General features: G+C 55.7%; 1 protein-coding gene across 3 annotated transcripts; it reads right to left on the reverse strand.

Annotated features, from left to right (window-relative positions):
- Positions 1 to 43: 43 nt before the first annotated feature.
- MERTK (MER proto-oncogene, tyrosine kinase) lies at positions 44 to 16458 on the reverse strand. Of its 3 annotated transcripts, none has more exons than XM_033056100.2 (19): positions 16308 to 16458; positions 11919 to 12213; positions 11726 to 11826; positions 11456 to 11629; positions 10564 to 10650; positions 9890 to 10005; positions 7819 to 8002; positions 7455 to 7606; positions 5066 to 5216; positions 4666 to 4819; positions 3519 to 3604; positions 3329 to 3424; positions 3097 to 3177; positions 2881 to 2973; positions 2669 to 2787; positions 2364 to 2473; positions 2085 to 2244; positions 1666 to 1802; positions 44 to 574 (listed from the first exon to the last, which is right to left on the reverse strand). In XM_033056100.2, exons 1-19 carry the CDS (start codon positions 16375 to 16377, stop codon positions 100 to 102), a joined length of 2841 nt encoding a protein of 946 aa, XP_032911991.1. In that variant the 5' UTR covers positions 16378 to 16458; the 3' UTR covers positions 44 to 99. The 3 variants fall into 3 exon arrangements, with proteins under 3 accessions (XP_032911991.1, XP_032911992.1, XP_032911989.1); XM_033056101.2 differs by having other exon boundaries at positions 4666 to 4786; positions 5066 to 5219; XM_033056098.2 differs by having other exon boundaries at positions 5066 to 5219.
- Positions 16459 to 20337: the final 3879 nt, after the last annotated feature.

The following is a 20337-nucleotide window of genomic DNA, read 5'->3' on the forward strand; positions in this document are numbered from 1 at the left end:
GAGCGCCAGCCTCCACCAGGAAAACGGTGCAGGAGATAATAAATAAAAGAGACGGCTGTTTATTCAAATATTCCCCCAGTGTCCTCGCCGTGGTGCCGCTCACACCGTTCCCAGCGGCACATCCGAGTCCTCCCCGCGGCTCCCGGCCCGCGGCCGCTCCGACACCGGCAAAGTGCCGGCCTGGCTCCATCGGCTCCCCGGCTCCAAGCCCTGGCAGGGAAGCAGTGGCACGTAGGGCTCCTCCACGAGGCCACCGAGCTGCTCCTCCTCGACGTACCTGGTGTCCCAGGGCTCGCCGGGATGCACATCCACGGCCACCAGCGCCGCCTCCGCGCCGGGGGAGCCGGGCTCCGACACCTCCCCGGCCTCCAAATCCGAGTCCGCTTGTGGGAAGCCCGAGTCCTGCGTGGAGTCCGGGCTCTGCTCGCCGAGGCCGGTGTTGATGTAGATGATGTCCCCGCGTGCCTTGGCGCTGGGCAGGTTTTCCAGCAGCTTCTCCAGCTGGGCTTTGAGCTGGGAGAAGGTGGGGCGGGCGGCGGGGTCGGCTCTCCAGCACTCGGACATTATTTCGTACCTGGAAATCGGGAGAGGAGTGTGGTTAACAGAGCATCCCAGAATGGTTTGGTTTGGTCTTAAAGCTCATCCAGGCCCACCCTGCTGCCATGGGCAGGGGCACCTTCCACCATCCCAGGTTGCTGCAAGCTGTCCTTGAACACTTCCAGGGATGGAGCAGCCACAGCTTCTCCAGGCAGCTGCACTTCTCTGGATGAGGGGAGGTATGGGGGGTAATTCCCAGTTTCCCTCCAAGCTGGGCAAGCCTTGAAATTCCCATTAAATCGAAGTGAAACCAACTCCCTCTGCTCAGGCTGTTTCTCAAGGGCAAGGATTTATCAGCCCAAGCTGCTGTTAGATGAGTGAGAAGTCTCTTCCAGTACAGCCCTGGGATCTGTTCCCTGGGAACATCCCAGCTCTGTGCGTGGGATGCCCAGTCCTTCCCTTGGCGCTGCCTGCTCCCAGGCTGGATGTCAGGGAGCCCTGGAAGCTCCCAGCATGTCCCTGCCAGCATCTCTGCCCTCCAGCAGGCTGGATTCTTAGAGATTCCTGCACTGCTTCCTTCAGGAACAGGCAGTGGAGAGGAGCCTTTTAGGAAACGTACAACTCTGTTTATCCGGCTGGGATTCAGCTCTCAGCCATGGGGGTTAAACATTTTCAGCTCTAATGGCACTGGAGAAAATCTCAGGAAGGAAGTTTGGGAGAAAGGCCTTTGCTGAGCTGCTCAGAAATCCAAAGGTTTGTGTGCTCTGCATTTCCCCTTTCCAGGGGGACACAGATTTATGGACTTGAGACAAGGAAGGGCCCTATAGGGAGTTTTGTGGGACAAAGAGGAGCATCACCAGCCAGGACCTTTAGGCCAAAACAAACCCAAAAATAAAGAAATAAAATACCAAAAAAATCCCATCACTGACTGTTCCTGGTGACCTTGCCAGCCCCACAAACCCACTGCTTCCCCTCAGGACATTTGTTGGGATTTCTGCCTGGAGTTCAGCAGATGCTGACACACGCTCCATTCCAGGATCCGGCTTTGCTCAGGCACGGTGTGCAAACATTAAAGGGGGGTTTGTTCCTAGGGAAATCAGTTTTCCCAGCTGGCATCCCAGGACTCACAGCTCATCCAGGCAGTCCTCGGGCTTCTTGAGGCGCTGCCCATGGAAGAGGTACTCGTAGATCTCGTGGTTCTGCACCCCTGGGTACGGCGTCATGCCGCGCGTGGCGATCTCCCACATGGTGACGCCGAATGCCCACTGCCGGCACAAAGGGAAAGGCCAAGGCTGAAGGGACACTTCCAGGAGCAATGAATGAACCTTTTCATGGGGAAAGGTCACTGCCTGCCATCCAAGGGACAATGGGCAGAGCTGTGGTGCTCCCAAAATTGGGAACGACCAGGACGGAGGCGAGGGGCCCACTCAAGGAACCAGCAGCAGAAGGGCTCTGGCACCTCCTGCACTTCCAGGGAACGCCACCGAGAGGAGCACGGCGTGGCTCAGCCCAGGGGATGTCCCTTCCCTCCAGGCACAGGGACCTACCACGTCGCTCTTGGTGGTGTAGACACGGTCAGCCAGGGACTCGAGGGCGATCCACTTGACCGGCATCTTGGCGATGCGGCCCTGCCGGTAGTAATCCCCGCTGTAGATCTTCTTGGAGAGCCCAAAGTCTGCCACGCACACCGTCATGTCATCCCGCAGCCTGGGGGCAAACAGGACGGCTCAGCACAGCCCCAGCCCGAGCTCTGTGCCCCACAGCCAAGGGAACTTTTATTGAAAGGAGCAGAGCCGTGCTGTAAATCCACAGGGTTCGACACTCACATGCAGTTCCGAGCTGCCAAGTCCCTGTGCAGGAAGTTCCGACTGCTCAGGTATTCCATGCCCAGGGCAATGTCCACCATGAACTTCACCAGGGTCTGCAGGGGCACAAACTGGGGAGGGAAAATGGGGGTCACACAGTGTTGATCCAAAAGGCTGCCATCCCAATGGATCAGGCACGGCAGCAGACGAGCTCTCCTCCCTCAAACCGTGCCATTCACTGACCCACGAGCTGCAGGAGCTGCAGAGAGGGATTCCCTTCCCTCCTCCATCCCACCCCACTCCTCTGCTCCCGGTGCTCCCCCTACCTGGGGGGCCATTTCCAGCCGGGAGCGGAGCAGGAAGCTGTGCAGGTCCCCATATTTCATGAAGGGCAGGATCACCATGGGCTTGGGCACCTGCAGGGAGCTCAGCTCGATGCACACTCCTGGGAAACATGGACAACTCACACAGTGCCCTGGGAAAAGGGATCTGGGTCCACCCAAATCCCAGCTGGAGGGTGGGAAGGGACAGCCCATACCGAGGAGCTTGATGACATTGGGATGGTCAAAGTCCTTCATGCACGCTGCTTCACTGAGGAACTCTTCGATCTCCCTTTGGGAAAAGTTATCCACTGGGAAGCGGAGAGAAAGAAAGCTTTAAAACCCCAAAACCAGCGCCAGCATGCCACTCCTGAGAGTGGAACTGGGAATGTTGGGACAAACATCAAGTCCTGTGGGGCAGAGAGACAACTCACACTTCATGGTCTTCACAGCCACCTTCTGTGGGGGCCCCTCGGGCTGGCTGAGCCGTCCCTCCATCACGGATCCGAACTCCCCTGCACCACAGGAGAGAAGGAACCCCTTCATCCAAAGCACTGCCTTCCACCAGATCCAAGGTGGAGCCAAAAGGCTTGTTCCTCCTCAGAGACAGGAGGAGGACAGGGAAGGTTCCCTGCAGGGGGCTGGAGTGAGATGAGTTTTACTCACCCTCTCCCAGGACCTTTCCCAGGCTCAGGGCGTTCCTGTCCACGACAACATCCTGCAGCTTCTGCTGGAGCTCCCTGCTGACACCCAGGCTTCCCACTGCAGCAAAGGGGGACAGGAGCTCAGGCACCTCCCACCTGCTGCCATTTCCCCCCCGCCAGCTCCTTCCAGAGGGATAAAATCGTATCCTTACAGGTCAGTTCCACAGCTCTCCGGCAGTAGGACTTCTTGGCTGTGTAGTTCACTACCAGCTCCGAGTTGTTCCTGCTGAAAGCATTCCTGAGGGAACACAAACACATCTGCTGCAGCTGGATGAAGGAGCCAGCATGGCAGGGGCAGGAGCCCAGGGGATCCGTAGGAAAAGGGGAAATGCACATTCCATTTCCTTTTTCCTGCATCAGCACCATCGCCTGCAATGTCTGAGCTAAACAACAGCTCCACTGAACCATCAAGGAGTGAGTCACAGAGCTTTTGGGGAGGAAGTAGGACACTCATTTCCTACTCAAGGAGGAGGAATACTGCTGGAGCCCTGCAGAGTCCAGCTTTGGGAAGCAAAACCAGGGCAGGATGCTCCAGAGCTGGGAAAGCACGGAAAAAGTGACAATAACCAGTTAGGAAAGGGATCCTGACTCGGTACCAGTTTCCAAACTGGGAGCACAGGGCAGTTAAACAGCACTTGGGAAGTCACGAGGATGGGTGAGGAGTGTTGGGTTACTGCAGGAGAAAACAGCCCTTTGTCCCTGCCTTGAAACAATGCTGGGCCATTGAACCCGGGCGTGGGATGAGGCAGGACGGTTTCTCCAGGACGTGGGATATTATGGAATCACAGAATCACGGAGCTGAGAGGAACCCACAAGGAGCATCCAGTGCAGCTCCTGGCCCTGCACAGACACCTCAACAATCCCATCCTGTGCATCCCTGGGAATCCAAACACTCCTGGAGCTCTGGCAGCCTTGGGGCCGTGCCCATTCCCTGAGGAGCCAGTTCAGTTCCTTCTGGGGAAAGGATCTTTTCCCAAAATCCAGCCTAACCTCCCCTGATACAGCCCCAGCCGTTCCCTTGGGTCCAGGTCACCCTCTGGTGACCAGTGACATCCTCTGCTCTCTCATTTTCGTGCCAGAACACCTCCCCCACCAAGTTGCACAAGTTCACTTCCCTTTAAAAATAGCCATAGTGAGCAAAAGGTGAACTGCTGAGCTGAGGAAAGGGAGGGGGAGGAAAAACCCCCTTAGTCCCTCATGAAAAACGTGAAAAACATCACTTGTGGTAACAACACCAGTCCTGGGGACAGAATCCTTGTCCCCAAATCCAGGGAGCTGCCCTGTTTTCCATCCCCTTACCCGTATTTTGTCTCCACACATCGTTTCTGGATGACCACGGACAAGCAGAGGATGATTCCGACAGCAACTGTCCCGCAGATAAATCCCAGGGCTACCACAAAGGTGTCGGCATTCCCCGAGGCTGGAGTCGAAGAGGGGGCTGAGGTTATTAATCCTAAGAAAATATCCCATTAATGGAGCTGGTGAAAGGGTCAGCCTGCAGCACCTGGGGCAGGAATTCCCAGGGCTTTCCAGCAGAGCCCAAAGGGTTACATGGCATAAAAGGGAATGAGGAGAGAGGCTCTGCTGCTCCCAAATCAGGATTCTGGGCTGACAGGGATGCTTTATCTGAAGGAGGACGGAGTGATGCCAAACAGCACACCCTGTGCCATTCCCAGCCTCCAGCCCCACACCTCCTTACCACTGCTAGGGATGAAGATCTCCACGGGGGTGCTGGAAGGTCCCACTCCCCCCTTGGTGACAGCAGCCACACGGATGGAGCAGGTGGCGTTGGTGGCCACCACGGGCAGCACGGCCACGCTGCCGTTCAGCCAGGCCTCCTCGGAGGCGATCTGCTGAGAGAGGGAGGGAAGAAAATCCTGAGCTGGGGAATTGCTGAGAGCTGTCCCCTTGGCAACCTCGGGAGCTGCTTTGCTTTCCCAGCCCAGAGGAAGTGCAGCACCCGGCTATTTAGGGAGAAGAATGGCCCTGTGTGCAAGGGCCGGATGGGAGCCGGAGCGGAGCTGAGCGGCGCTTCCCCTTCAATCCCAGCGTTTCTGGCCCTCTCTGCTCCACAACAGCAGCCAGAAAAGAGGCAGGGAAGGACCTGGCCAGGAAGAGAAAGGCTCTGGTGACATGGATTGTGACCCTCAGCCTTCCAGTTTGGCCACTGGAGCCCTGTAAGCCTCAGCACCCACGGATCCGTGTGCTCCTGCTAGGATTGTCCAAGTGCTCTGGATGTAGATCCTAGGGCAGATATTTTCTGCCTTCTGTGGTTTTTGTGTCCAGATAATTATATTCCAACTTTTTATGTGTTTCCTTGGCTGGTGCCATGGCAGGAGGCAGCGTGGCTTGGTAAAAACACAGGAGCCTTTCCCTGCAAATTCCATCCTTTCCTGCTCGTTTCCAGCTGAGAAAGTGCTGCTGCTGCTCCCTGCCGATTTCCAACTGCAAAACAGCTGGGCAGCTGCAGCCCAAAACATCTGGCAGGCTGCTGTGCCCAGCAGTGCCTGGCTCCTTCCTGAACATCCCACAAAAAAAAAGCAGGAGCTGAGGGGGATCAGTGAGAAGGAAAAGGAACGGAGCTCACGGGGATCAGTGGGCAAGGAGAGGGAATGGAGCTGAGGGTAATCAGTGACAAGGAGAGGGGATGGAGTTGAGGATCAGTGGACAAGGAAAGGCAATCAGAGCTTCTCAGGGGGAAGCAGTTTCTGTTCCCTGTCCCAAAAAAGACACGGATGTGAAACACCCAAGCCCTGGGAATGTGTGGGCACCTCCTGGCAGTGACAGGAGCTGGGACCTGCTGTCACCTCTGCTCCCACACTCCTGCCTTCCCCCTCCTTGCATCCACATGGGATCCTTTCCCTACCACCAGCCTAAAATTGGGATCCTTCCCTGTCCTAAAGGGCTCTGCTGTGTCATCTGAGGACAGAGCCAGACCCTGAGCACAAAGCAGGGCTGACCTGCCAAATTCAATGGGATTTTATGAGTTTTGTGGTAGTTGAGGAATTTTTTCCTGTCCCAACTCAGGCAGCCTTGGCTCCAGCAAGGACTGCTGGTTAAGGAGGAAAACAAACCAACTTTTGGGAATTTTCTGGTTGTGGAGAGGCCTGCAGGTGGCCCTGTGACACCAAAATCCAGCTTCTTCCTGACTTTATCCTGCAAAAACTGCTGGTTATTTTGGGGCAGTCCAGATTTAGCCTGTGCAGGGCCACAACCCAGGGACTTTATTTCCTGGAATCATTCCCACAGAATCATTTAGGTTGAAAAAGACCTCTGGGATCATCGAGTCCAACCCTAGAAGGAGCTTTATGAGGAGTCAAAACTCCAGTCTCGTGCCTCAGACTGACGGAAAAACTGAGAACTGGAAAAAAATTCACTCCATAAGCTGGAAAAATGGACAAAAGTTAACAAACAACAACAGCAACAATAAATCTCCCAGGGCTTAAAGGGCAAGGCCTGGATTTGGCCTTTTGCTGGAGAGAGACAGCTCCTGTCAGCACTTTTTTTCCGAGTCACAAGACCATGATTTTGTTTCCCTGCCTTCATTCAGGCTGGATCTGTACGGAGGAGCAAAAGGAGAACAGAAAGTGCAGCATCCAACCAAAAAATGGGGATGAGTCACTGTTTCCAGCCAGAGCCACTCCACCAGCCTGGCACAGAGGAACCCAAGCCACAGCTGGATCCATTCCTGCTCTTATCCATGCGCTCTGGGTGGGATCTTTTGCTCAGAGCCTGGGTCAATCTTGCCATAGCAAATTCCTGCAGCTGCTTCCCAAATCCTAGAAAAGGCAAGCAGGGTGTGCCAGGTGATTTCATGCACTCACGGAGAGGCCTTTGGGCCAAAGAGTTCCTCGAGCTCTGAAATTCTGTGCTGTGGGTTAAAGCAGGGATAAATCCCATCTGAGTAAGGAACAGCTCAAAATCCAGGGAATGCAAGGCCAGGAGTGGTTTGAAGCCCACATGGAAGACCAAGACAGCAAAGAAACCAGCTCCAACAGAATCTGTGGAAGCACCCAAACCCATCTGGACATCCCTGCTGGCAATCTTTCCAGGATTCAACCATTCTTCCCCATTTCCTGGTGACTCACCATGCCCTCAGAGTTGTGCCAGCTGTACCAGACGTGGTAGCCCTGGAGCTGCCCGTGGATCCTCTGCAGGGATGGCCTCACCCAGCGGATCTCCAGCGAGGAGCTGGATTCGTTGAAGGACACCGTGACGTTCAGAGGCGGCGTGCTGGGAGCTGTGGGGATCAGTGGGGAAAAAGGAGGTGAGGGAAGCTGGGAGAAAGGGTGCAGAATCTGATGGGAAACGAGCTGCAGCTCAACCAGACAGCCCATGGAAAACGGGGAAGTTTCCTTTCCCATCCTGGGAGCAACCAGGAGCTGCCTCTCATCCAGAGGGATTGAGGCAGGGAAATCCCTTCCCATTCTCCTTCTTATTCTCATTTCCTACCTCCCTCCGTGGTGCTGGCTGTGATCCAGGGGCTGTATGCCGACCAGCCAACCTCATTCCTGCAGGAAACACGGATGTTGTACTCCTCCATGGGCTCCAGCTGCTGGATGTGATACACGTGGGGAGGCACCGAGGTGTGGAAGGGCTGGAAGGAGACGTTGCCTCTTGGAACGACTTCCTCGACCTTTAATTGGAAAATCAGCCCACAAACAGGGATTAGTCAGCAACAACCTGCAGGGAGAGATGTTGGAAAACAGGATCCAGAGCCCTGCCTCCTATTTGAACTCTGCAAGGAAAGCTCATGCCTCCAGCACGTGTGGAGCTGGGAACATCCCAGGGATGTTGGGAAGGAGGGAGGGCTCTGGATCCTGTTTTGATTTGCTGTTTCTTGTGGCATGGAGCAAAAGGATCCCCAAATAAAATAACCTGGCAGCACATCCCAAATAAACAAAATAAAGCTCTTTTATTTGTGCAGCACATCATTGGAAAACAGGATTAATCCCAATCCTTGTCATGTTTAGCAGCATGGATGAATTCAACATCCCAAAAACAAGTCCTGCTTTTCACAGAAAGATAAATTTATGGATGTGGAGCTCCCATGGAGCTGCACACAGAGCCACTGCAGCTTTCCAGGAAACTTCTCATTTTTGTGGGAAGCACTGCCTGGACTGGGACAGAGGGGGGAAAGAAGAAAGAGCAAGGACTGCCCAGCCCAGGGCTGTGCACTCCTTTGAAACAGCATCCATCCATGATTTTGGGATGGATGTGATTTTGGGATCCTTGTGCTCCATCAAAAGAGCCCCCCACAGTATCCCAGGATGGTCTCAGCATCTGTTTTACAGTCAAAATATAAAAGAACAGCCTTCAGCCTCAGGTTTTCATGGAGAAATTCTCAGAACTGCTCCAAGTGGATCTTTGGGAGACTCTGCAGCCACACACTTGTCCTGGTCACACATTTCCCAGCCAAGCAGCATTCCCAAAGTCAGGGAATTCATTCAGTCAAAGTCCTGACTTTGGGATGAAACAAAAGGAGCCCCAAATAAAATAACCAAGCAGCACATCCCAAGCTATCACAAGGTGCTCCAAGGGAGGCAAGCAGTGACCAGAGGAACACACACACCAGACATCCTGATCCCCAATTGTCTTCTGAGAAAAACCCCGTGGATCTGGGGAGGAAATCAGGATGTTTGCAAGCTGCAGCAGTTGGAGCTGGCAGGTGGGCCAGCTGCAGCCCTCGGGGATGAGTCACTGGCTCGGTGGGCCCGGGGATTATCCAAGGGGACAGCAGCAAAAGGGCTGAGTCACAGCTGTGTTTTTGCCAGGAGCCCTCTCCTGTTTTCCACTTTCAAAGGCCATTTCCTACTGACAGACCATGAATGTTAAGTCATAGGAAATTCCTTGGCTCTCCACCCCGCTGCAGCTCTGGCTGGAAGGCAGCAGCAGGACGTGGTGCTAATATTAGCCCTGGTACCTTTCTTCCCTGCAATTCCTTTCACTTTTACCTGCCTCTCTCCACGTGTTATCCCAGCTGGAGTGGAGATTCTCCGGGATAAAAATCATACCCATGAGACAGCAAGATGGGCTTGGAGTGGGAAAGCCAGCCACCTGCAGCAGGTGGAAATGCCTGCAGGCTCTGCCCATGGAGGTGGCATTCCCTGAGCTGTCCAGGACAACTCCCCAGGAGTGGAAGGGGCTCCAAGAGAGCTGGAGAGGGACTTGGGACAAGGGCATGGAGTGACAGGACAAGGGGGAATGGCTTCCCACTGCCAGAGGGCAGGGGTGGATGGGATAGTGGGAAGAAAATGCTCCCTGTGAGGCTGTGGCACAAGGTACCCAGAGAGGCTGTGGCTGCCCCATCCCTGGAAATGCCCAAGGCCGGGTTGGAGCAGCACCTGGGACAGTGGAAGGTGTTGGAAGGCAGCTGGAACTGGGTGACCTCTAAGGTCCTTCCAACCCAAACCATTCCAGGATCCTGTGAAATCTGTGCAGCTCATGCCAAACACCAACTTCCACCTGCCTCAGGGCATCCATGGGAGGGAGCTGCAGGGATGTGGGAATTCTGGATGCTCACCTGGATACTGCAGCTGTTCAAGGCAGAGAAGGCATCGAAGCCTGGCACCCAGGATATCCTGATCCCATGGGCTGTCCTGTTGAGGACCTGCACGCTGACAGGAGCCGATGGAATTCCTGCAGGGAGGAGAAGCCAAGGGCAGTCAGCTGGAAGCCTGAACACAAACCTGGTGTAGAGGCTTTTCCTGGAGCTCCCAGGGCTTGCTGCGTGACCCCACATCCGAATTCTGCGGATGTGCCGGACCACCGGATGGGGAAGCACAAAAATGTCACTTTCAGGACTATTTTGGCCATTTCTATATTTGTGACTGCTCTGGGCAGCTCAAAGGCCACGACTTATTTTGGGGAACACCTCTCTCACGTTGCCAGAGCAGCTCCCATTAGGAATGTCAGCAATTTCCACTGTTTCCTATGGAAAATTCCTATGAAGCACTGCCCTGGTTGTGAAGGAAGGAAAGGAGTGATGCAGCCCTTCCGAATCCTGCTTTGAAGCTGACAGTGTTGCTTTCAAATTTAGATTTTGGCGCTCCCTCCCCCATACCAGTGCTGGGATGACCAAACCGGGACGACCACGTTACAGCCAGGATTTCAGCCATAGGATTGAAGGTGGGATCTCCCCCAGCTTGTGAAGGATGAGTGCTGGGATGTGTGGAGACACAGGGAATGGGGGCTGACCTTTGATGTTGACCTGGCCCGGGCTGGATGCAGTCAGGCCTTTGCTGTTGTGGGCATCGCAGCTGAACAGCGCCGACTCGTTGAGTCCTGCCAGGAGAACACAGCCTCGTTCCCTGGATATCCCAAAACCATCCCAATCCCACCTGCAAACCCTCAGGGTTTCCTTTCTCAGCCTGTTCTCACTGCCCCCTGTGCTGCCAGTGTCCAGGGGTGACCCCAGGCTCCAGCTGCCCCGCTCCCACGCCGGGGGCACGCGCGTGCCACGCCTGGGACGGGATGTCCCTGCAGAGCCCTTGCACAAGCTCCTGAGGAAGGGGTTGTTTTCCCTCCAAAAGGGGAAAGGCAGAAAGCAGAAGAGCCCCTGCCACGGCCTGGTCAGATGATTTAGTGCTGGTCAAGGACTGCTCGAATCCCCCAGTTGATGGCAAGGAAGGAAATACCCGAGGGAGGATTCTCCCGGCCTGGGTGAGGTGACCCCGGCCTTGGGATCCCTGTCCCATGCCAAGGTGGACGTGGGGAGTGCTGGCTCATGCCAGCAGTGCCTCAGGGCTCCAGGGCCAGGAGAAGCTCTGCTCCAATGACCCAGCCTAGCGGTGCCAGGCGGATGCGAGGACATCCAAGAGGAATGAGTCACTTCTTCCGGCTTTCACTGCCTTTTAAAGGCTGCCTGCATGCCAAGACCGGGCAATTATAGCCCAGCTCTTAATTAACCGCACGAAATACCCCATCTCTGCCTGTGCAGCAAAACCACAGTGGGGCTTATGGGACACCAAGGATTTTTCTCCCTGTGTCCCACCAGCTGTCATGGACACACAGTACAGGGGGCATTCCAGCAGCCCAGCAGAGCAGCCAGGTTCCAGAGGCTGGCGGGAAAACCTGCTGCCAGGCTCACCTGGCACGGTCAGGACCGAGGGGGAGATGTAGGGTTTGAGGTTGAGCTGGACGTTGTTCTGGAACCAGTAGATCTCCACGGGCTCCGGAGGCCCCACAGCCTGGCACGTCAGGTTGAAGGGGCTGTTCCTGGTGACGTTCACCTGCTCGGGCTGGCGGATGAAGTGCGGGAGACCTGCACGGACACAGGGGAAGCAAAGGATTCCCCATTCCTGCCTCCCAGCTCCCGCTCGCTCAGCCAGGACACAGCTCCACAGCAGCTCCAGCTCACCTTCCAGCTGCACCAGGATGGGATCAGACACCACCTCCACGCCGGAGATGTTGAGTTTGCAGACGTAGGAGCCGTTATCCGAGCGCTGCGCTCCGATGATGCTGCCGGACACAACGGACACCACCTCAGCTTTATGGCTTCCTTGGGAACCATCCCTCATTCCCACCTGCTCCAGAAGGCCAGCAGCACTCACCTGAAGGTGGAGGTCATGGCCACCTCCTCCTCATCGGGGATCTCGAAGTGGCTGCTGGCGATGCGATCCAGCACGTGCAGCTCCCTGCCGTCCTTCCAGAGGGAAATTCCCGGCGCGTCGGGCCGCAAAAGCTCCTGGGGCACTTTGATGGAGCAGTTGAAGGTGACGTCCTTGTGCTCGTTGATGACCACGTGCCGCACCGTGGGGTTGAACCTGAGCTGTCCCACGGAGCTGCTCCGCTGGGAACGCCGGGAATGTGCCCACAGGTACGGCCTCGCTTCTCCCTCAGCATCCTCTGCAAGGGAACACCTGGGATTCAGGGAACTCCTGGGGCTTAGGGAACTCCTGGGGTTTGCCACCACCACCACCAGAAAGTTTGGGACACCTTGCAGCAAAATCACAACAATAACCAAAGGTAGCTCATTCCCACTTCCCAAAATCTTGTCCCAGGATTCTGTACAGGCGGCACCTCCACAAAAGTCCTTTTTAAAGCAGACAGGAGCAGCCCAAGCTAAAGGAAACACTCAGCCACGTTTCTTTGGGCAGGGGAGAAGCAGGAGCCATTCCTGCTGCATTACACCCCCGGGACTGGAATATAAAAGGATCCCTGGGCAGCAGGAATTTGGGACTTTACTGCAGCAAACCCCTAGCGGGGCCTCATCTGAAGCACTTTCAGCTGGGGCAGAGGAAGAGCTCCGGGCTGGAATTTTGCTGATTTTAGGCTCTGCCAGCAGCCTGTCCCTTCCCAGGACAGCGACATGCTCTGAGTCAACTTTTGCTAAGTGCCTCCACTCCACTGCCTTTCCCAGGAAAAGAGCTGCAGATGGATGAAGAAATGCCTTTGGACAGTGTATAGGAGCCAGCTGCTGTGTTGCCCTCCCAGGGTCTTCTCCCACATTTTTTTCCCAAGGGAAAGCTCCTTTTGAGGACTCCATATCCCCATCTCCAAACCACCCCTCCTTCAGCCACAGCTGAGATGAAGAGCAGCTCCACTTAGAGCAATTCTCTCCCAAAATTACGTGTGTTTTTGAGGAGGGCAGACCTAGGGGATCCACCACGTGGAGGTTGGTTTTCCTGGACCATTTCTGAGCTTCCTGAGGCTTTCCCAGCCACCAGCAATCCCCAAGCCGAGTGGTAAATCTCCCTTTCAGCAAGCAAAGGCATTGTGCCAGACAGGAATTTCAACTAAATTAATTCCCTTTTTCCAAGAAAGAAAAGCCAAACAACCACTCACAATTTAAAAGATAAAGAGAGCGCAGTTTTTATGGAACCTGAGCTCAGCTGAGTTTGTTTTTGGGCAGGTTTTAGCCCTCAAACATCAAACAACAAGTTTTTAAAGCTACGTCATCACTGTTGTGAGTAACGGGGCACGAGCCTGGTGTGTTTTTTCTCAGAGCCAAAAAACACAGCCCAATTTTGAGGTTGGCTACACCTCTCTGCTAAATCTCTCCCTATTTTTAACCCTCAAGAAATGCTGCTTGGAGGACAGAACGCCAGCAGGGTTTTTCAGCCCAGAGGGGAAGGGGAGGCTCTCCCTGCCTCTCCCGCAGCACAATGGGCTTCCCTTTCAGAAGAAAAAAAAAAAAAACACAACAAAAAAAGCTGCAGCTTTTCCAACCTGCTTCCCTAAGGCTCCCATCCCAGCACAAACAGAGCCCATGTGACTGCTGCAAACCTGCAGGGACAGCCGTGGATGCATAGCTCCCAAAGGATCTGCCAAAAGCAAACAAGCAGCGACCCCAAATTCCCTTCCCTGCCCTGCTCCTCCCAGAGGTCACTCAGGCTCCCTGCCTGGCACAATCCAGGCTCCAACTGCTGTTTTTTGAAGGGTTTGGAAGGCTCCATTTGAAGGGTTCTGGCTCTGGCTGGAGCAGCTCCCCCGGCACGCACCCCTGGCTGGGGAGGACGTGGATTTGTGCCGCGTCCTGCGACGGGTTCTGCTTCCCTGGGCTGCTCCAAGCTTAAAGGCAAAGAGCAGGGAGGACCTCAGCCTTGTTTTCACACTAATTATGTGGGAAGAGGTGTTTGCTGGCCCAGGAATGAAATACTTTCCTCTCTGACTCATGTGAGTGACAGGAATTCCTCACCTCCAGCGCTGCCTTTGGGTACCCCAGAAGTTTGGGATGGGGATATCCTCACGGCACTTCGGAAGGGACTCGCAGCTCCCTTGCCTGAGTCCAGAGCAGTTGGGCTGGCTCTAAAACCCCAGACTAAAGCCAGGGAGCTGCAAGCCTGGCGTGCCTGTGTGGGTGTCGGAGCAGCTCCCGTCCTAACCACAGCCAGGCCTGGGGCAAAAGCCGCCGTGGAAATCAAACCACTCACAAGGGCACTGCTTATTCTCTCCTGGAACACCTGGAATTGCAGCAAAACTCCAGGGCCAACAGAGGCAGGCCTTGCTGCACAGCTCCTGTGTGCCTTTCTCCCCGGAGAGAGGAATTGTAGCAGGAAAATCGTGCGGGATTTATCAGGGATGAGGAGCAACAAGCAGGGACTGAAACAACAGAGTCTTTCCTGCAGCCAAAACACTGCATCCCTAGCCCTGGAATTCCCACTGCTGGCACTAATTCACCTGCTGACAACAGCTTCTGCTCTGGCACTGTTGGGCAGGAGGAATGAGGAGCTGTGGGGTTTCCAACCTCCCATCCCCTGGGAGCTGTGGCAGACCTGGAAGTGTCAGGTTAACGTTGGACTCAATGATCTTTTCCAAGCCGAACAATTCCATGATTGTAAGAAATTAATTTTCCCCAGGGCCACACCTGAATCCAAAGAGATTTTCCTCATTCAAACACCTTTCGTACAAACCAGCCCAGGATTCCTGGTTCCATCCACAGAGTACCCCTCCTGCTGTGACAGCCAGGACTTTAACTCCTCCCTGCCCAAAGCAAACACTCACATTCCTGCCTTCCCTGCTAAATTCCATCTGCACAGCGACTCTGAGACCCCCACAGCACCCCTGAGGTCCCCCAGCAGCTCCCAAAGGTTGGGCAGCCCTGATCACAGGATTTTTGAAAGCCCAAAAATTACTTTATCTCCTCATTTCTTCCTGCAAGTGGAGTTGAAAAGCCACCAAGCTGCCTGCACTGCAAAGCGTCACAAACCGTGGTGATTCCCAAGGATTTTTCCCAGCATCACTGTGTAGCTGGCTCATGGCTAATGGGATAAATCCCAGACTCATCTTCCACGGTTTGTGGTCCCTGTCTGTCTGCCTGGCAAGCAGAGGCACATCAGGCAGTGAAGTACTGGGTCAGGACCACAATGCAGGGTCGGAGCTTTGTCCTGGGACTGCCAAACCGAGTTCGAGGACATCCAAATCCTGTGATGCAGGACAGCCAGACCATGTGCTTGAGGACAGAGAAACTGTGGGTCTGGGACAGACAGAACGTGTGTCCTGGGACAGCCAGAACGTGTGTGCTGGGACAGCCAGACCCTGTGTCCTGGGACAGCCAAATCTTGTGTACTGGGACAGCCAAATCTTGTGTACTGGGACAGCCACACCGTGTGTCTCGAGACAGCCAGACCCTGTGTCCCAGCACAGCCAAACCCTGTGTCCCAGCACAGCCACACCGTGTGTCCCGGGACAGCCAAACCCTGTGTCCCGGGACAGCCACACCGTGTGTCCCGGGACAGCCAAACCCTGTGTCCCAGCACAGCCACACCGTGTGTCCCAGCACAGCCACACCGTGTGTCCCAGCACAGCCAGACCCTGTGTCCCAGCACAGCCAGACCGTGTGTCCCAGCACAGCCACACCGTGTGTCCCAGCACAGCCACACCGTGTGTCCCAGCACAGCCAGACCCTGTGTCCCAGCACAGCCACACCGTGTGTCCCAGCACAGCCAGACCCCGTGTCCCAGCACAGCCAGACCCTGTGTCCCAGCACAGCCACACCGTGTGTCCCAGCACAGCCAGACCCCGTGTCCCAGCACAGCCAGACCGTGTGTCCCAGCACAGCCACACCGTGTGTCCCAGCACAGCCAGACCCCGTGTCCTGGGACAGCCAGACCCTGTGTCCTGGGACAGCCAGACCCTGTGTCCCAGCACAGCCAGACCGTGTGTCCCAGCACAGCCAAACCCTGTGTCCCAGCACAGCCAGACCGTGTGTCCCAGCACAGCCAAACCCTGTGTCCCAGAACAGTCACACCGTGTATCCCGGGACAGCCAGACCCGCTCCGGGTTGCCGCCGGGACATCCCTGCGCACTTTGTCCTGGGACGCGCCGGGCGCTCAGTGCCAGCTGTGCCCACGGCACAGCCCTTCCCGGAGCAGCGCTCCCCGCCGCCCTCCCTCGCGGGGCCGAGCCCGGTTCTCTCCATGCCCGGTTCTCTCCGTGCCCGGTTCTCTCCGTGCCCGGCTCCCCCGTGCCCGGTTCCCCCGTGCCCGCCGCGCACTCACCGGAGCAGCTCCCGCGGGGCGGGCGCAGGGCCAGCAGCGCCCAGAGCAGCGCCCAGCGCCCGCCGCCCATCGCCCGCCGGCACCGCCAGCGCCGCCGGGAACGGGACTGGCACCGCTCCGAGAGTGGCACCGCTCCGGGAACGGGATTGGCACCGCTCCGGGAACGGGATTGGCACCGCTCCGGGACAGGCACCGCTCCGGGAACGGGACAGACACCGCGCCGGGACTGGCCCCGCTCCGCACCGGGAACAAGCACAGGAGCGGCAGCGGCCCCTCCGCGCTCCGCCGCCCCCGGCGCCGCCGCCCCGCCCCGGCCCGGCCCCGGCGGGGGAGGGACCGGGCAGTCCCGGCGCTGTCCCGGCGCTGCGCTGGCCCCGAGGGCCGCACGGCTTTCGCACCTCTCCGCGGCGGGGATTCGCCACTGCCCCCGGATAGGCAGTCCTTCCTGTGAATCCCTTCATTTTGCCGGTGTCCTGCCGCAGCTTGAGGCAGATTGCTCTTGTCCCGTCACTTGTTAGCTGGGAGCAGAGACCGACTCTCACCTGGCTGCAACTTCCTCTGCCCCATCCCTGGCAGTGTCCGAGCTGCTTGGGCTCGTGGAAGGTGTCCCATGGGATGAGTTTTGAAGTCTTTCCAACCCAAACTATTCCACGATTCGCGCTTGTGTCCAGGCTGAGCCCCCATCCCCAGCTCCCCCAGCCTCTCCTGGTGCTCCAGACCCTTCCCCAGCTCCATCCCCATCTCTGGATACACTCCAGTGTCTCCAAGCCTTTCTTTTCGTGCAGGGCCCGGAGTTGCCCCCAGGATTTGAGGTGAGGGCTCAGCAGTGGCCACACAGGGGGTGGTCACTGCCCTGGTCCTGTGGCCACAAGAAGGGACAGGGACAAAACCAAGGAAAGGAGGAAGAGCCAGGTCGTGGAACCAATACCAGCCTTTAAGCCACAGCAAACGCATCTCCTGTGGCATGGGAAGGAAGCAGGGAAGTTTCTGGATATTCAGACCCAACACTGGCCTTGCATGGGGACATTTGGGATCAAGGTGTGTCGAGGCCATGGGTGTTTCCCCCCACCATGGGAAGGCACTGGGATTTGGGGAACCAGCAGCCTACAACCATACCTAACCCACTTTGAAGCCTTTTCCAGCTGGGAAGAAAAACCTTATTAAGCTCAGCGAAAAAAACCCCAACAAATCACTCCCAGACTCCTTTGACTTGCAAAGCTGCTTACTCACTGCACATTCCCAGCCTTTGGTGACAGGGATTGAATTTTCCTCCCAGCTTCCCACATCTTGAAGCCATCAGCAGCCAAGGAAGGGCTCATGGAGTTGGAGGCCCTGAAAGGAAAGGGGAGAAGGAAAATTCACTACTACTGCTGCAAGAAGTTGGAGCATCTTCCGTGCGGATCCAGCAGCTTTTCCTCCAGATGCTGGGCACATTCCCTGTGGATCCAGCATCCCCTCAGGGAGCAGGGCGAGACCAAGGACAGACATTTGCCCCATGCCTGTCATTTGTGGCCAGCCTTTGCCACACGAGTGCGCTTTGATCTGGCCGCATTCCTCGCTGCTCCTGCTGGCTTGGCGATTTTTGGGAACAAAGCGATGGAAAAGCCTTTGGGCTCTGTGGGCTGCAGAGTGGGAATGGCCCTTGCAGCAGGATATGGCACAGGGTGAGGAAGAGAAGCAGCTTGTGCAGAAGAGGAGTTAAAAAAATAAACAAGAACATGCAGGAGCACAAAGAGGATTTCAGCAGCTCCCCAAAATCCCCAGATTTGGGTCATTTCTTTGCTCCAGCTCCAGAGGGTTTGTTGCACAACCTGACATGAGGAAAAGGCTGGTGCACGGAGAGGAGAAGTCAGAGGAGAAGCTCTCAGGTGAGGTTTGTGACAGGAAAGGCCTGGAAGCAGCTGGCAGCAGCCAGCCTGACTCCTCTGGCTCCTGGGCACCTCGCTGCCATCCTCCTGCTCCTCACAGCATATGGAATACTGCAGTGGCATTTTTTGGAGCAGGTGACAGATTTCCAACCTCAGAGCCCGAACTCAGCAGTGGTTTTTGGCCCCTCACTCACCAGATGTCCCCAAGCTGCTCCCGCTGCCCAGAGTTGGGAATCAGGTGGCACCTGGCCCTAAGGATAGCTCCTGGTGCAGCAGGAGAGGGAAAAAGGCAGCTGGTGTCAAAGGAAGGAGGGAGAACCTTTCCTGGAAACAAAGCCTGCCTGTCTGAGCAGCAGGAACCAGCTAAACCAGTCGCTATCCGAGGTTATCCCATCCATCCCCAGCAAGGAGGAGCCCGTGTTTTCCTGCTGTGTCCTGCTCCAGAGGGAGAGATCCTTATCCCCACAGCTTCTCCTGCCTGGGTGAGAAGTCATAACCCTCTCTCTCCCTTGGTGGGATCCCAGCAATGCAGGGGCCTGAGTGTGACCCTTTTCTGCAGTTTCACTTCAGGGCATCGACTCCGTTTCCTCACCAGACTTTTGGGACACCTCGGAGTCAATACAACCCTCGGGAAATTGCATTGTTTAGCAGAAATGCCACTCCTGAGAGTGAAAACTTGAGGGTTTTCCCTCCCCTGGCTATTTCTGTGTTTTTATTTTCATTTTGCCAAATCGTTCCTTTATTTCTGCTTCCTCTTTGGGCCCATTTTTATTCCGATTCGCAGGGGCTCCCGTTCTTTCAAAACGCCAAACTCCTTTGGCAGCACGTCCTTAGCTGAGGGCAGCTGGCCCGTTTGTGCTCCGTGCTGAACCCCAGGCACAGGATGCAGCTCCCAAACAATCTGCAGGGGAAAACTGAACTTTTTGTGATGCCACTGAAACGCCTTTTTCTTGCTGTGCCTGCTCCGGGCACTGGGACACGCTGCGGCTCTTACCGGGAACATCCTGTCCCTTGGCTCAGCTGCTTCTTCCCAGGACAACTTCTCCTCCTGCTCTGCAAATCATTTTGCAAAAGCAAAGGTTGGATGTTGGCTTTTCCCACCCTGCTTCTCCTTTCTGAGAAGCGCTTCTGTCCCAACTTACACCAAAGAACCCCCACACCCCGGTTCCGAGTATGTTTTCGATTCACCCACAGCTTCTCCCTTCTTTGATTATTGTGAAACGCATGTCTTGAAAATAAATAGTTTGCCTTTTCAATTCCCTGCTCCGTGCAGGTTTTAGGGGAGGGCTAGATGGGATATTGGGGTGAAATCCTTCCCTGTGAGGATGAGGAGGCACAGGTTGTCCTCATGCCTGGGATAGTCGAAGTGTCCCTGCCCATGCCAGGGCATGAGACTGAATCGTCTATAAGGTCCTTTCCCAACCCAAATCCATTCTGGGGTTCTGGAATTCTCTTGAGAAACTACTCTGTGGGACCGACTCCCCCCAACATTCCACGTGCTCGTGATGTGGATTAGCACAAATCTGTGTGTGTGTGTCTCAAACACAGCCAGCCGTGGAGCCAGACAGGGATTGTTGGGAATTTTTTGGAATGAAATGCCAGGGAAATGAACAAGATGTGACTGGAGAAGGGGCCGTGCAGAAGTAGGGCAGGGCTTTTGTGAAACAAACATCCTTGTTCTATTTCACGGAGATACAACAACAACAACAACAACAACAACCACAAAATGACAGCGTCAGCACAGAATTCTTCCTTTATTTCGGAGCCCCTCCAGGCTCTAACATCTCCCTGGAAGTTCTCTTTCCCAGGTGAACACTCCCAATTTTTAGGAGATTGAGCCTAAGATTGGATCCATCCACATCCCACCTCCTCCCTGAGGAGTTTAGGGAGCAAAGGGGTTCATGCTGAATCTCCCTTACACATCCCTGGCTTCCATAAAAACCACTCTACATGGATTCTGCTTGTTCTTTATCATGGAATCCCGGGATGGAACTTTAAACATGATCCAGTTCCTTGCCATGGGCTGGGACACCTTCCACCATCCTGGCCTGAACACTTCCAGGGATGGCACAGCTTCTCCGGGAAACTCTTCCAGCGCCTCACCACCCTCACAGGGAAAAATGTCTTCCCAATATCCCGTCCAAACCTAGCCTCCATCACTT

The sequence above is a fragment of the Catharus ustulatus genome, chromosome 3 (assembly GCF_009819885.2).
Source record: "Catharus ustulatus isolate bCatUst1 chromosome 3, bCatUst1.pri.v2, whole genome shotgun sequence".
In the NCBI taxonomy this organism is placed as follows: Eukaryota; Metazoa; Chordata; class Aves; order Passeriformes; family Turdidae; genus Catharus; species Catharus ustulatus.

Coding starts and splice junctions, on each gene's coding strand:
- MERTK (XM_033056098.2), bottom strand. CDS start 16,377: ATGGGCGGCGGGCGCTGGGCGCTGCTCTGGGCGCTGCTGGCCCTGCGC. Junction 8,003..9,889: donor TGAACAGCTGCAGTATCCAG/GTGAGCATCCAG, acceptor TTCCAATTAAAG/GTCGAGGAAGTCGTTCCAAG. Junction 1,803..2,084: donor ACACCACCAAGAGCGACGTG/GTAGGTCCCTGT, acceptor TTGTGCCGGCAG/TGGGCATTCGGCGTCACCAT.